We start from the raw sequence: 16,442 nt of genomic DNA, 5'->3' as shown, positions 1-16,442 counted from the left end.
CAGCTTCATCTACCCAGCAGATCAATACTCTGAGCTGAACTATGGAGATAAAACTTTGGAATAACTGGGCAACTGTAAAAGCAAAAAGGTTGACACCACCTGGTGGTGCCCATGCCAGCTGACCTCTACAGTTTTTGCAGGAGCTGCAAGTTTTACAGTTTTGTATGAGTTGTGGCTGATCTGTTTCTATAGCACTGGAGAAATAACTGTAGTAAATACAAAGATAATTTCAATTCCTTTGCATCAGAGAGCAAAACTATAGCCCCTTGTGCAGGGTCCTTCCCCAGCTTATATCTTATTCAACAGCTACCACGAAAAGCAATGGGCAGTGAGATGCCAAAAGCAGAGTTGCTAGAGGGACTCCAACAATACCTATGAGCTGAGCTGATCACAGTCAGAAATGCTTTGTTAATTAGCGAAAAATAAAAAAGGTAACTATCAACACTTTGAGATTCTACAGGGAAAATGACATTAATTATGTTGGAAATGTAGTGTAGAACAAAAGACAAATGAAGCCCCTGCAAAAACAAGTTGTGCATTGTGTAACTGTTACTTTTAGCACAACTACATGTGGGCTTACAAGCTCTCCCTTCCAACTTCCTTCCATTCACACCTGTGCTCAGTAATGCCTTTCAGAGCAGAGCTCGGTCAACACTCAAGATTTCTGAAAAGCCTGTCCTAGAAATGTACTTCAATCCAATATGATTCTGCTTTATGGAAAATGGGATCTTTGGCTATCATTGGAAGTAATCTGCTGACTCTCTTTCAAATTTAGCCCTCTTGTATGCAATTATTATTACAATTTGTTCTTAGATGTCCTTTTTTTTTTTTGCTAAATTAAAATTGTCCTTGGTGGAAATTACTTCATTGCACAATACTCCAGGCAAAAGAGCAAGTTCTCTTGTCCAAATGCAATTAACTGACATTCAAGCCCAGGCCTCAGATCCTAGACACTAGTCAAGGAACATTTATAATATAAATAGCAGATGGGATGCAAAGGTGGAGCAACCGCACACTTGCCCTGTCCTGGTCCTCCATTCAATGCTGTGTTAAGATGATTTTGCAGCAACGTTTGCTCAAGAGACCACAGGAGCAGCTGAGCGATGCTCTTGCTACAGCTTCCCTCTCGGAGATTTGCCGGGCTGTTGTGGAAAATCCTGGCAAAGACCCACTGGCAAAGGGCCACAATGCTATCATAAAACTCACAGGACCGGTTTATGGTCCCTCAATTGCCTATTGCTTTAATACAGAAGGAATTCATAAGTATAATGATACAGGTAAAAATACACTAGCCTCTATCCTAAGATATGCCATTAGTTTGCTGTAAGATTCTGAAGAAGATATATGACCACTGTGTTTGAATTGGAGTGACATTATCAGACGTAAAATGGTATCAATATACAAATAGGGCTAATAATTAGCAGAGCTTCCTGAAAAAAAAAAAACGAGGAAAATCTCAATGAAACACGCTTCTGATGTGTATTCTGCTTCCAGACAATGCCAATTCTCTTATATATCACATATAGTGATATGATATTTAAACATATATGTAGATGTAGTATATTCAAAGAATACTGCAACAAACTTAAACTCTGACCTTGGAGTGCTTCTATAAATGGGAGGTAGGGGACATGATCAGTGGTGGGTGTGAACTTTCGTAGATTCATGGCAGTATATGCTAGCAGACTGTCTGCCATAAATCCTTTAATTCAATATGCAAAGTTGGAATATAGAAGATCTATGAAATTATTAAATTAACCTTTTGCTAGCCGTCTGGTTTCTTAGCAGCAATGATTCATTCTGGGCCAGATTTTAATATCAGTTGTATCAAAACAAATCCAGAGTGACCTCATTATGTTAATTTCTTGATAATAGTTATGCTTCAATAATTGTTGTTGGAATCTATTTCCTTGCCTGTGGGACCAGATCTTTGACAGGTATAAAGTGGTGCTGCTCCACGAAACGAGCATAACTATGCCAATTTAAACCAGTTAACAATCCAGCCCATGACATTAACAATCAGCAAATGGTTTTAGGACCAGCAGTCAGCTGTCTAGACTTCCGGGCTACAAATATGACATGGGCTTTTTACATTGATGAGGTTTCCTTTAATGGAAGATAAATTAGCTGTGGATCCCTTGTGTATTCAGAAAAAGCACAGGCATCACACACAAATCCTGAAGCAGGATAAATTAAGTCAGGTTCCTGAAGAGAGCTATAATTTAAATGAAAGTCTTTGGGTCATGTCAAATATACTCTTCATTTAGCACTAATTTGTTCAGGCAGAATAGAGCAAGAGCTGGTGTTGCCCAACTATGCAGGAGCAGGCAGGACTCTGAGTTAGTGAGAAGCAGGAGCACTTAGAGCAGTGTCACCTTCTACTACATACTCACATTTCTGATGAGATATACAATCTGTGGCTACAAACATGAACCAAAGCTTCTGCTAAAGCCTCCCAACCAAAATGTAAAATTACAATGTGCATTAAAACAATCCAACCTTATATTTTGGGTTCTTGGCTCAGCAGTTTATCTGGCAGAACTTGTGCAGTGTCTCTCTCAGGTTTCCTTATTAGTTTCCCAATCCTTTGCTCACATTATATGTGCCCCTTTTAGAAGGCACTGCCAGGTAACGCTGATCCTCTAAATGTATCCTTGGATTTGGGATCAATAATGCCTGTGGTATCAGGAGACAGGTACATCCAGCTGGAGAGAATGAGACCTGTTGGCTGAAGCGCAGATGCAGCAGGCAATACCAATGTGTCACCTCTCCTTCCCAAAGTCCAGCCTTGTGCAGGAATTAGACTAAGAGCACAAGTTCAATATTTGAATTGTTTCAGCTTGAATAATTTAGGCCAGGATTTTCAAGGCCCCGTAGGGGTGAGATACCTGTTTTCCACTAAAATTAATAAAATAAAATAAAATTTAATGGGAATTTGGTATCCAAACCCCCCAAAGAGCTTTGAAATGTTATTAGAAACGTAAGAAAGACATGAGATGGGAATTTCGTATCCAAACCCCGCAAAGAGCTTTGAAATGTTATTAGAAACGTAAGAAAGACATGAGGCCTATTCATATTCCTAAAGAAGTGAAGAGGAGGCTTGTACTGACGTCAACGTGTACGTGCTTTTTTTTTTCCTAAAATGCCCCCCTTTTTATTTTTCTTCAACACAGGGCTCAGTTAACATCAGGGATGACATTAAATTTCTCCTGTAACCAGTGCTCTCTTAGTTCCTTTCCTCTCAGGTTTACTTCTGTGTTAGTATTCAATACGGGGAATAGGGATGTACTCGTGTTTGACATTGTGACATTCTGTTCCCCTAGGCCATTTTTCCCAGCTTTCATAGTGAAGAAATTAACACACTAAATTATGAGCTACCAAGTCACTAAGAAAACCTTAAATCCTCGTCAGCCTTAGGTGGCAATAAGCCAAATTCTGTTTGATGCCAGTGGAGAGACAGTGTCTCTATATGGCTGGTTACTGGGTTGGTTCTTCATAACTTACCCTGGAGCAATGCAGAAGTGACCCCACTGAAAACAAGAGTCGTCACCAATGCTTGTTGTCCTAAGATCCCTTGGGGACAGAGATAACAAGTGCCATAGCAAATGGTCCTCTTTCGGTGAGCATCAGGCTCCTGTGCTGGTCGTAACTCCTCTGTGTTCACGCGGGTTACTCCTGATTTGCAGCACCCACACCAGAAAGAAAACCGGCCCTGAGGCCTTACACAGATTAGAAATGAATCTCTAGTGACAATCAACGTGGCAGGTCTCGATTTCCTCAGCCTCTGGAAAGAGGAGTACTTGAACATGGCTCTTCACAGCTCGCTCCATCTCTGCTACTACCAGCTTTCTCACTCAGTCACCCACTAATCAAAGCAGTTATACTGCCCAAAATCACCTGATTCCAAGGGATTTGTAAGTGTAAGTAACTGAAGTATTTTCCATGGAAGGACACCTTTTGTCTTGTATTAACATAGATAAATGCAAAATAATAACGTTTTATCTTTCTTTCTCTTGGATGTCATTGGTGTTTTAGTAAGTGAATGTACTGTATTATGTTTCCAGATCCTAAACTTTATAACCCTTCCTTTCTATTTATACATCATTACATCTTGTTTAAATTAATATATTTCAAACATCTTCCTCCTTTCTTTCACTCTTCCCATATTAGTAAAAACCATCTTCGGTGTCCAGTGCGGCATACAACCTTCCAACAATGCATCAGCTCAGATTAATGCATTGTAATGTCATTATTAATTCAGTTCTACACGGTCATTTTTCATGTTCTGTTGAAGACAAAAGCAAACAAACAAAAATACAATTCATTCCACACTGTCATCCCTTTGTCCTGACCAGAACAACTCGATCGTGTTGAAGAAGGCATGAACCATATCAACCAAGACATGAAGGAGGCCGAGAAAAATTTAAAAGATTTAGGGAAATGCTGTGGCCTTTTCATATGTCCTTGTAACAAGTAGGTACTGGGTACCGGCTCTGCTATGTGGTGTCCAGTTTTTTGTCACAGTGAATGTCTGAAGTTTTTGTCTTTTTTTTCTTTGTCCTTTTCCATCTGCTTCATTCTGTGGGGATAAAATACTTGTGTTTAATCAGAACAACTGGAACGCATCGAAGAGGGAATGGACCAAATCAATAAGGACATGAAAGAAGCAGAAAAGAATTTGACGGACCTAGGAAAATTCTGTGGTCTTTGTGTCTGTCCATGTAACAAGTAGGTGCTGCCTGCCTCATCTCTTTGAGCACTTAAGGCTGATCCCAAAGGCCTTGTGAAGCTCATCCTTGCTAGGCACATGGGCAGGATGAGCATGTGGCATGCAGAAAGAACGACTCTGGTTCAAATGCATTCATCTCATAGCATAGACAACTGACTGGGAAATACTGTAGATGCATTAAAATCAGGCATACTGCAGTGAAAGCTTCACTGTCGACACCTTTTAATGGTAAAAGTTTCAACATTTTACACAAAGTGTACTGAGTTCCAGTGAGCAAAAGCACTGGGGCTACCTTATTCCTGGAGAGCCTAAAATTTGAAAAGTATTTTCACGAACAAGTTTAATAAACAAAACAGCTGAAAAAAAAGCAGAAGAGGTCATAATAAACATTACTCAAAATTATGGATGAAAACCATACCTTTTTTCATCGTTCAAATAGCAATAGTCCTTAATGAGATCTTGAAAGAGACATGACGTTTCACAATTGGAGCCCAACTTGAAATGGTTTTCATCCTGCCGTAGGCAACAAATTTGAGAAAACCTGAACACGACAAATTTCTCCTGTTTGGGTAGCACGTACACTAAGCAGAAATGTTGAAATGCATCGAACTTGCTTGCATGCCATCACACTTGAACGAAACCGTCCTCCAAGTAATGCCAAGCTTGTTTTTAATGCCAAATGAAAATGTGACGTGCGGTTATGCGGGTGTAGGAAATAAGGGACAAAGTGGACCAACCAGAAGTCCTTGAGGAATGGCAAATGCAGCATGCAGTGAGCAGACATGCAACCAGGTTATAGCAAAAACATTTGTACATGGTTGTCCAGAGATCATGTAGGAAACAAAGCAGAGTGCAGCGGTTCTGTAGTATTATACTCCCTGTTTGTGTGGCACAGATACTTTGTTCGCAGCCAGGGTCCTATCCTGCCATGATTATCAAGACCAAAGGAAAGAGAGAAATCATGGAGTTCAGTGGGTATTTTTGCCAGAAAACAGAACTGTAGGACTGGGTTTCTGCCTTATCAGTCACCATTTATTTTGAAGTTAATTCCCTCGGGACACAATGCAGATACTGCTTCAGCTTTAAAAATAAATAAATAAATAAATAAATTTTCCTCCTGTGAACCAAGTCGTTAATACAGAGGAACCAGCACAGAAGAGCTGCAGGTACAGGAGTGTGCAGCAAAATCTTTACATCTCCCAGACCCTAAAAGCTGTTGCAGCTCTAAGAGGAGCAGTATCCTGGCTTGCTCCTCCTAGAGGAACCTGGCTTAGCATCCATATGAAAAGTTCACCCTTGAAGTACAAAAAAATTCCCACGTGTTTTGCAGGAATCTTCAATTTTGTAGAGCAGCTTTAATATTCCGCACTGTAGGAAAGGCTGCTCAGAACTGACAGCCCAACCTGCGGCATGGATGGGGTTAACACCCAACATGTGGCCTTAAAACATTTACCGCTCCACTCTGATTGAAGTATTTTGAAATCAATAGATGCAAGAACAGAAAGATACTGCTTACATTCCACGTGGGGGATATTCGTTTTTAAAGGTGTCTGTTCCCTGCTTTGAGGCAGTATTCTGAACTTTGCAGTCTGCAGCCAGGTTTCATAAATCAGCATTGCTAACCAGTCAAATTGTTCAGAGTATGGATGAACAATGTTTTCAAAGACTGTTCCTTGAATCACTATGCCAGGACTCAAGTGCTATGAATAAGGTGATATTCTGAGAAGTGGAGTGTAGGAGACAGAGAAATCCATACAGTTCTTGGCACCAGTATCAGCATGATCCCCTAATACTCTTCTGGCTGGTGATAGATGAATGCCATATATTTGAAATAGATTAACCATTTCCCACAGAACTATACTCTGATATACAGTGCAAATACAACTCCATGAGCCTTCCCAAAATGTAAGGCTTGATCCTACATTCTCAGGAGACCTAAAAGGCCCATGGCATGAAACTTTGACCAGACTGCATTCAAAAGGACAACTGCTATGGAGCATGAGCAGACCCAGACTCCACCTGTTGACTTTAATGGGAAGTCCACAAGAAAACAGAGATCAGGTTCTAGGTGTATAAAATAACTCACCTCAAACACAGAGATTCTCACATTCTCAAAGTTGTACAGGTCTAAAGAACAGGCAAAACCCTGTAAATGTATGTGCAGCAAGAAAACTACTTCCACTCATTTCTAGAAATGCCAAAGCTGATGTATAGTTCAGAAAACTAAGAACGAACAAGCTGACCGTCATCTTTTCAAGTCTTCATAAACTTCAATAGGAAGTAAGCAACAAAACAGAGCACTAGGAAAGATCCTCTTTCATCTACATTTTAATTCTGTAGTGGAGTATGCAACAAATCTTCAGGCTCAATAGAATCTGAGCTGCTTCAGAGGGCATGGAGAGAACATAACACCAGAGATGGATTTGCCGTGTTGTTTCCCAAACCCCTTAGAAGCACGTTCAGTTCCTCCCCCCAAAGCCAAGCCACAGGGCTGTTTATATGACTGATTGGAACTGACCAAAGAACAGGGAAACTATGGAGATTTGCAGTTCCCAACAGCTTTGTTGGAAACTGCTCCATTTCCAGAATAAAATCGAGAACTTAGACCTACAGACCCCAAACACACTCTCCCATTAAATTGCTCAATCTCATCTGACAACCCTAATGACAGGAACCCTAAATATGCTGCACATGCTAATCTGCCACTGAAGGTATGCCCGGATTTTAATTTTTTATCCACAGCAGCTCAGTCAAAAATGGCTCTCAGAAAGCTCATGTAACTGTCATAAACAACAAATATGAGTTGCTAGGCTATTGTAAAGTCCTGTGGTTTAAAGGTCCTGAAGGAAGTGATGATCCATTTTTGCCTGTGTCTTGCTTATTGTGAAGGCTGTTACTGCTGATGCATTAAGAGTATGATGAACTATTGGGGCAACTGTGCTTAGTGAGAATGCTTCACTTCTTATTCATGCCTGTAGCTGGTGCATGAAACAAAAAATGTAGAAAAATTTCCCTTTCTGATGCTAGATTGCTCGTATCTTTTCTCCTGCACTCATTTCACTTCTGCCTATTTTACTTTTTGTCTCTGTGGACAAAGGTTTGTACATCAACTGTCGATGTATGATCACTATTTTCAAGTACCGATATATTATTTGAAAAATCTAACAAACCCTTTGAATTTTATTATAAAATCATCCCCAAATCACCTTGGGAAAGGTTAGTGGCTTTAAATGCCTATTATGCCACATATGTGTTAAAAAAATACCAATAGAATCCCAATCTCCTGCATGGCACAATGTTAAAATCGAGCTAAATCTGTTTTTCTCTACGAGGGTGTGTTGCTGTGATGTGATGTACACACTATACTCGGCAGTTCTGTTTTCATGTCTGTCTGCCAGTATGTTCTCTGTGTTTGATGTCGAAATGTATGTGTCACTGAAATGAAGTAATGTTTTCTACTGATCTGTATTTCTTCTCTTCTTTTTTTTTTTTCTTTTTCCTTTTTCCTTTTTTTTTGCCTTCTTTCTGGAAACTAAGTCAACATCCAAAAAATCTGTGTGCAGTGTTGTAGACTTGACAATTGCAATTCACCCTATTGGAAACAAAACCTCTGACCATCAGAGTCATTGTGGCAGTAAAAAACAACCAACAAAAAAAAATATTAAAAAATAACAGCAAAAAAATTCCAACAACCCACACCAAACCCCTCCTTTTATTCAGGGTTATGATATATCGGTATACAATGAATGACCCTCTATCTGAAAACTCATTTTGCTTGATTCAGCTTTTAGCTTGGAGAAGAGTTTTGCTTTTGTCCTTGTCCACTTGATGCTTTGTTACTCATCATCTTTTTTGCATAGGCTTAAATCAAGTGATGCTTACAAAAAAGCCTGGGGCAATAATCAGGATGGTGTTGTAGCCAGCCAGCCTGCACGTGTTGTAGATGAACGGGAGCAGATGGCCATCAGTGGTGGCTTTATCCGCAGGTGAGCCTTTTTATCCACTGTTTTCTCTCTGTTCTCCTCCTCACTGATATATTTAGATTTCTCCCATATGGTCATGAGTTCTTGATGCTCATTAACTCCTTCAACAGTGCTAGGTAATGAAATGGAGCCAGTGTTTTCCACCGAGTTTTGGGTGCTTGGATTTAGGTTGACAGCGATTAAGACAGGTACCAAAGGCTTCCCATGGCACTGTGGGTGCCTCCACGAGCTAGTGCAATGGATGGTTATGTTGCCAGAAATCCTGGAAGTCGCACTCTTAGCCCTGAGAACCAGAACATGCTTGAAAACGTGGCCCTAAGCCTTCCTCCTTGAGACTACCCAGATTTAGGCAATAATAAAATATAAATCATATCTGTGTATTTACTTGACAGCAGCAATGTGAGGTCGCAGACTGTCACGGCCAGTTGGCACTGTCCTCTGCACTCCATCTCCTGGTGTGAACAACATGCTTTTCCTGGGGGGCTTATTATGGGTCTTGTTAATGACAGTTGTCAAATGCCTCAGAAATTAAGTGTCAGATAAACACTAGTTTATCATTATTGTGTCTCAAGATACGCAGTGCTCATTACCCATCCTTGCCAGAGGATGTACCAAAGAATCCAGCATCCCTTTCTTTTCAAAAGGAAAAAAGCCTCAGGCTTCCTGCCAAAGCACCAAGTCAAGCACAGAACCTGAAGCACATTTTTAACAGAGGTACACCACTTCCCTGCGAGTGACTATCCAGAAAACCTTGCTGAATGGGGAATGCTGACCCATTCCTCAGCTGCTGTAAAGCCACAAGTACAGAGAAACGCTGATGCCTTAGTGGCAACCCCTGTGCAGTCAAATAAAAGCTGCTTCGAAACACACAGCAATACTAATGGCAACCAAACTGCAAACTTTCTGCAATACAAAGGGATCCAGCAATAAGTACCTACTGATTAACAGTACTTATGAAGCATGTATTTAGATGACAATGCTATCAGCTGAATGGATAAAGGCATACCAGTAGGCAAAGCTTTGATCTCTGAAGATTAAGGACACCAGATTAATAAGTAATTATCTTTCCAAAAACTATTATCCACTTATTTTTTTGGCTGCTGTGATAAAGGAAAATCAGTGCGATAGAAACAATGCTGTCATGCAATTTGGAGCGCCGCATGGAGTTGCCATTTAAGTTTGCTGGGTCTGCCATTCACTATTTTTATTTTCTTTTTTAAATTTCTGGATGGCAGCCCCACCAAAGCAAATGCTGGGGCACGATAACAGAATAGCAGTGAAGGAAGTTATGCTGCGCCATTATTATCCTGCAAATAGCCTGCAGCACCCTTTTGGCACCTACAGGAACACAAATTGTACGAGAGGCTCAAAGTAGCAGTTTTCTGAGTGGGACCGACAGACTTTGCTTTTCCCGGTGTCAGTCACCACATGCCTCTCCAGTCACTGGAGCGTAGAACTGGGCCTTGGCTTAAGCGCAAGGTTTTTCTTCTAAAAACAAACAAAAAAATAAATTAAAAAGACAGTGCTAAGAATGAGAGACAAAGGATCTTTACTAAAGCCAGTAAATCTGAGAGAAGCTGCTTCTGTCATTTACCAAAAATACATTTAATTAAATAGGATGTTAGGTCAGGATTTTCACAGCTAAAGCAGCTCCTTCCTAATATTTCAGTATAGGAGGACTGGACAGTATCCATTAGCAACCTGTAGTTCACGGAGGGGAGCTGGTATAATTTAAATTCCACCACTCTTCAGCACCTGCCATGCACTCTAATCACACAGAGGTCCAAACAAAGCACCTTTCACTCTTTGAGGACCATGACCAGCAGAGAGGTGCAGCATGTGGCGCAGACAAGCTCAGACAGCAACACTTCTAGAAGCAGCTGGCACAAACAGTATAAATGGAGCAGTGATGAACCCAGACAATTAATCCTAACATCCAAAAAATAAGCATGTAATGTTTTTCACGCTAGCTACTTATTAATCCTTTTTCTTCAAAACTGAGCACAGCAGCATTCTTCTCAGGTGACAAGTGAAGAGGAGGTTTCAGGTGAATCAGAGTTTCAGGGGGATCCTCTCTGCTTTAAATAATTGGATTTTTGCTCACAGGGTAACAAACGATGCCCGGGAAAATGAAATGGATGAGAACCTCGAGCAGGTCAGCGGCATCATTGGCAACTTGCGTCACATGGCCCTGGACATGGGCAACGAGATCGACACACAGAATCGCCAGATTGACAGGATCATGGAGAAGGTAAGAGCTGAAATATCTAAGAGAACCTCACAAAAGGGGCTGTGTTTGCCCTTCTGCAAGAACAGGCTGTGCATGCTGCAGTTTCTATTTAGCTTGGAGAAGGACAAGAGACAGAAATAGCTGCTAGAGATCCTCTTGGTTCTCCTTCCAAATCCTTGGGCCAAAGCAGAGATCACTGCTGTGGAGCATCAGCAACCTCCAGTGCAGGTTGGGTTGATCCCACGCTAATGGGTTCATCAGAAAACAGTGGGCAAGAGGACCCCTTAGCACGGATCAAGGCACCTTCTGTGACAGCTTTGGGAAAGAAAAAGCACTCTGAGAGCCATGGGGCTTGGATCTGAATGTCCTGGCACTTCCTGGCAAGTTTTAAACCTTCCTGGACTTTCCTTCCCTTGGAAACTCCTAGAGCAATTCAAAGTTGGATGACCTATTTGAAGGGCCAGTCCCCAAAAGAGGATGGGGATTTATTAAGCAAGACTTTGCTATACGGTAACAGTGCAGCCAGTCTTGTTGTGCTGCCTGCTTATAAACACATTAGGACAGATCTACTGGCTCTCTTGGTGTATGCATATATATTTATCTATATCTAGAGAGAGACATAAAAATGGGCCACACACAGCCCCAGTGAAATACAAAAGCTCAACATTACTATTGCAAAATCACCATTTAAAAAGGCAGAGAGCACCATTCCATGGCCAGACCTGCATTGCAGATTTCTGAAGCAGACAGCAGCACCCTCCAAACCCGGCTGGGAGCTCACAGCCACCCTCAGATCCCGAGATCTACAAGCCATCTGCATTGGGACTGGCAGAGCTCCAGGCACAGGCACAGCCAGGCTGACGCGAGATAAGAGGCTAGATCTGCATCTGGTGTAAAAATCAATACAACGTTTGACTTCTGCTGAGATTTACACAACCCGAGGATCTAACCCAAGGACTTAAATGTGCAGCTTAGAGTTAATTCTGACCTTAAGTGGTAGAGCTTGTACTCCTGAGCCTTCTTACACGTGCAAGTCTTCTCACACGAGCAGGACACCCACGCTTATTTTTCATGTTAATTAACTACATCAGGGACTGGTGAAAAAAAATTAGTGCACTGAGGGATTTATCAGTAGATTTCCCTATTGGAGTTTGATTCCAGAGAGAACTAGGTGAAGTATACATTGTCTTAAATGTGGGCTTTTTGTCTCTGACAGAAAGACAGTCACATAACACAGTAGAGCACATGGCTTTGTGTCAGTTGAAAGTTTGGGTTTATAACGCTGCATCTGTTAGTTTGACTGTATTGGAAAATGCACAGTATTGCTGTGATGCCGTTCTGGAGCATTTCATATTTCTGGGAAAAATAGGAGCAGAGGGAGAAGGATTTACCACTGCTACTTATATGAAAAATACTACAAAACTGCACATCTATCTACATTGCAAGAAAGGGCTGGAAGATTCTATGCCCTATATCATAAAACATTTAAATAAGAAGTCTAGGACATATTTTAGTTTCTCTGAGCAAGTATGAGGACATGCACTATTACATTTTACCAGCTACCCTGCTCATGACATAACATAGTGGCAGGAGACATGCCCTGTGGATGGGAGTCAGCTGCATCCTATCCGTGCCTGCAGGACACTGTCACAAACTCCAGTGAGCCTCACAAGGCACTGCTCTCCCTTCAGTTCAGGCTTGCAAACATCTGGATTTTTAAAACATTCACCAGGCTCTTTGTGCACACGAAGCACATGGTCCAAATCTGTAGGCGGTGCATGCTGGGAGCAGCTGGCAAACTGAGGGACTGGCCATCCACATCCACACAGACTTCTTAGGGAATTAGGCATTTCATAGAGCAACAGAAAGAACTGACATTGCAGGGTAATGTGATTCATTAAATCCAGCCTCCCAGGCAGAGCCCTTGGCTAAAGAACAGTGACATGTTTCTGAAAGATGGGCTTGTAGCATACACAGAGGAGTCGTCTTGAAAGCAGCACAAAAACAAGACAGTCTACAGTCTTAGGGAAAATCTGCCAGATTCCTCAGAGTAAGGACACACAGTAATGAGATACTAGAAAAAGAAACACAATATATTAGGAAAACCCTCTACAAAATACAAAAACAATGGTTAGCTGGATAATACTGAAACCACAAATGCATACACATCCATTTTGCAATTAAATATGCCAACAGACCACTGTCCCTAGCTGTCGGTGGGCATACAGCATTGCTGGAGTTGTTTTCTTTTCCTGACCAGCCAGGAGCACTGTGCTTTTGATCAATTATGATCATTAGAAAGACCCTTGGCTGGCATGCTTTCCAAAAGCTGGGGTGCATCACAAAGGTAACCCAAATGCTCCTACAGCATTTATGTTAAACCGGATGCACGCATCCAAACCAGAGCAATCTCATAATGCAGAGATGTCATCTGGTCTATCCACAGTGACCAGGATAGCAATGAATAAAAGGCTTTATCCTTCCCCTCAGATCAGAGAGAAAGGGACAAAACCTAAAATGATGATGTGACAAGTGGGTCAGACAGCCCAGACATCATCACCAGAAGACTCTGGCTCTAAAATGAGCCATAATTAGTAATTGGGAGGAAAGTAGGAAGGGCTCAAAGCATTCAGTCTTGACCTAGGTGAGGTCTGCACAAAGACTCCCACTGACTTGGATGCAACATCATCCAGAGTTAGACCTTAATATTCCTATTTAGCAATATTACATTTCATCAATATTCAATTAATATTAATGTATTTCATTACAAATGTAGCTGCTTCCAAACCCATTAATTTTTTTTTTAGGTAGTCTTTTAGCAAAAGTACACAAAACTGAACGGTGATAGACAAGGTCCAACTCCTGGCTAAAATAAAGGAGTGTGGCTTATAATGAGTAGTTATGCTGATTTACGCTTGTTGAGGATCTGGCACATGGTACTGTACTAAAAATATATATTGACATAGCATTTGCCAAAACAATTATGGAGAAAAGCCCAATATATTTAAGAATGATTTATTGCACATCAGTGTAGCCATTTTTAAAGGATTTTTAAGTGTGTGTGGGAAAGTTGCTTCACCGTTCTGTCTTTGCAAATTGGAGATCTAAAATAAATCTGCACAATTTGGATACACCCTAGAGATGCGGGAACAATCATCAAAGCTAACAAAACACAGCCATCACACCACAGAAAGAAGTTGCTACTTAAGTCTATGCTTTTAAAGAAGTAACGCTATTGTCACCTTTCCCACAGGTCTGATTTCAAAAATTCAAAACATTTTCTATCTAGTCCCCTGCTAGCATAAGTTGGCATAGCAACGTGGGCTGGAATGGAGCTTTACCAACATTTGTCAGCTAAAACAATGTCTTTAGTCTCCAAAACTAACTCCTGCAGAGCTACAGAAAGCCACGGTCAAAGTGTCTTCCCACTCGATGACAACTCCTAAGCCTCCCAAGTGGTGCCATTTTATTTATTTATTTTTAAATTATATTTCATGAGCAAGTGCTACCCCATGGAAGAAAGTGAAGTTAGTGGTCCAGCCTACACCGGACTAAATTCTAGTTTGATTGCTTCAAGTAACAGTAGAATCCCTGCCTTTTCTTAACTCCTGTTGCCCAATGAGAGAGTTTATTCTGCTGCCTAATGAGAGAGTTTATTCTGTCTTGCAACTACACGGGTGAACGCTGTTGAGAGAAAGGAATAGCCTCACTCCCACCCATTCCATTCCTTTAATATGTAGAGCAAAGAGATTCACAATGATGTATTTTCAAAGAAATTTATCTCTGCCAGCATTCCCTACATCAGACCAGCTCCAGTGATTCTCTACACTGACCAAAATTCTGGTTTTGATTGCGTGGCTGGTGATGTAAATTAGAACAGAGTCCAGGTCCACTGAATCATAGAGAGCATTGAAGGTTTTCACCAGTGAAATCCATGTGTACATCATCATTTCTCATCCTGCCATCCATTACCATCGATACTGCTTACCCTGTCAGTAGCACCAGCCACAGACCTGGCACAGCATTTACAAAAGTTCAGAGAAGCTAAATACAGACGTAAAAGCTCTGCTCAGAGGCTACCTAAGTGTCACAAAACCAGCAAATCCATAATTTCATTTTGGGTCCCTAATACCACTATAAAAAGCAACGCTCTAGTGTTTTCAAGCTTATTTTTTTTTCCCCAACCTGGCCAAAACTAGAGAAGTGCCCATAAAGTGCTGTAGATGTTCTCATTGTCTTCATCTGTTTCTTTCCTTTGTGTTCTTCTAGGCTGATTCCAACAAAACCAGGATTGATGAAGCCAACCAGCGTGCAACAAAGATGCTGGGCAGTGGGTAAATGCAGTGAAGTGCATTTCCTTTTAATGCTGTCCCACAGGGCAGCACCTTCATGCTTTTATCATGGTATTTACCTACTAGGTTTGCACACATGCACATATCAGCCCCATTGTAAATGTTGTCCTGTGTAGTTTGTCAGCTTTCCAAAAATGATACTTGTAATTATTTTTTTCTAGATATCTTTCTTTCCAAAGGTTGTACATAGTGCTGATTTGATGGCTATAGCTCACTATGATGTTTTTTGGGATTTTTCCTTTCTTTGTTTCTGTTTTGGATTCCTTTTTTCCCCTCTCCTCATTTATTTTTTTTAATGATGTTTGCTGAATTGACAACACTGTTGGAATGCTAAACGTGCTGTTAACCTTTAAATATACAGTATTGTTCTTGTAAAACTGTGACATTCCACAGAGCTACTGCCATGCTCCTGTCTTTGGGTATCATGATGTTTGAGCACTTAAACCTGCTGTCTTCAGTTCTTCATTGCCATTATCTGTTGTTATGATTTCATGATTAGACAATGTGGAATTATATTACTATAACAAGCATTGCACTAAAAAGTGATGTGATTTATGCATTTATGCATGAGGAATAAATAGACTTTTAGACTCCTACTTAAACAAGAATTTTCCCATGGCAGTAGCACACCAACAATGACAACAAAAGCATGCTCAGTATTCGGACTCTTTTTGGGACTATGTTATACCAGCAAGTTTGCAGTTGTGCCACTTTTTTCTTGTTGATATATATATAGTTATTCATCATGATCATTTTTTTTATTACGAAAAAAAGAGGGATTTGGCACTCACCATTTAGCCATTGCCAGCAAATAAAGCTTGGCTGAAAATACGTCAAAGACAAAAAGAAATAAGTGTAATATATTGGGTTTGTCTGCTGCTTTTGAAGACTATCTTTTGGAGGAAACGACTACCATATGAAATGGTGCAAAGAAATGTAATTTTTATAAGGCTCTCTCTTACTAGTCGCTATCCCCATGTGGTTTGTTATCGGTACAGTTCTCTGTTGCTTACCTAGAGCTATGCACACCAAATCGCTGAGATGTTTAGTAGCTGACTTAATTAAAAAATAATTAAAAAAAAAAACCTAAATGAATGAACTCTAGATAAACTGTGAGATAAATATCATTTACAGCATGTAATATGAAA

The 16,442-nt window shown here is 40.7% G+C and overlaps 1 protein-coding gene across 2 annotated transcripts in view; it reads left to right on the top strand.

Annotated features, from left to right (window-relative positions):
* The window catches only part of SNAP25 (synaptosome associated protein 25), a gene marked incomplete at both ends in the record, with an annotated part of 28,112 nt that extends 12,832 nt beyond the window's left edge, over positions 1-15,280 (top strand). Inside the window, 4 exons of one of the 2 annotated variants that reach the window (XM_080340903.1) lie at positions 4,611-4,728; positions 8,590-8,715; positions 10,819-10,963; positions 15,212-15,280. In XM_080340903.1, coding sequence (XP_080197029.1) covers positions 4,611-4,728; positions 8,590-8,715; positions 10,819-10,963; positions 15,212-15,280 — 458 coding nt within the window. Of the gene's footprint in view, positions 1-4,355; positions 4,474-4,610; positions 4,729-8,589; positions 8,716-10,818; positions 10,964-15,211 lie in introns of both variants that reach the window. The other variant, XM_080340904.1, reaches the window with a different exon arrangement.
* Between the last annotated feature and the right edge of the window lie 1,162 nt (positions 15,281-16,442).

This window comes from Nesoenas mayeri, assembly GCF_963082525.1.
Source record: "Nesoenas mayeri genome assembly, chromosome: 3".
Classification (NCBI taxonomy): Eukaryota; Metazoa; Chordata; class Aves; order Columbiformes; family Columbidae; genus Nesoenas; species Nesoenas mayeri.
The sequence above is the reverse complement of the archived record's forward strand: the minus strand, read 5'-3'. Positions and strand labels throughout refer to the sequence as shown.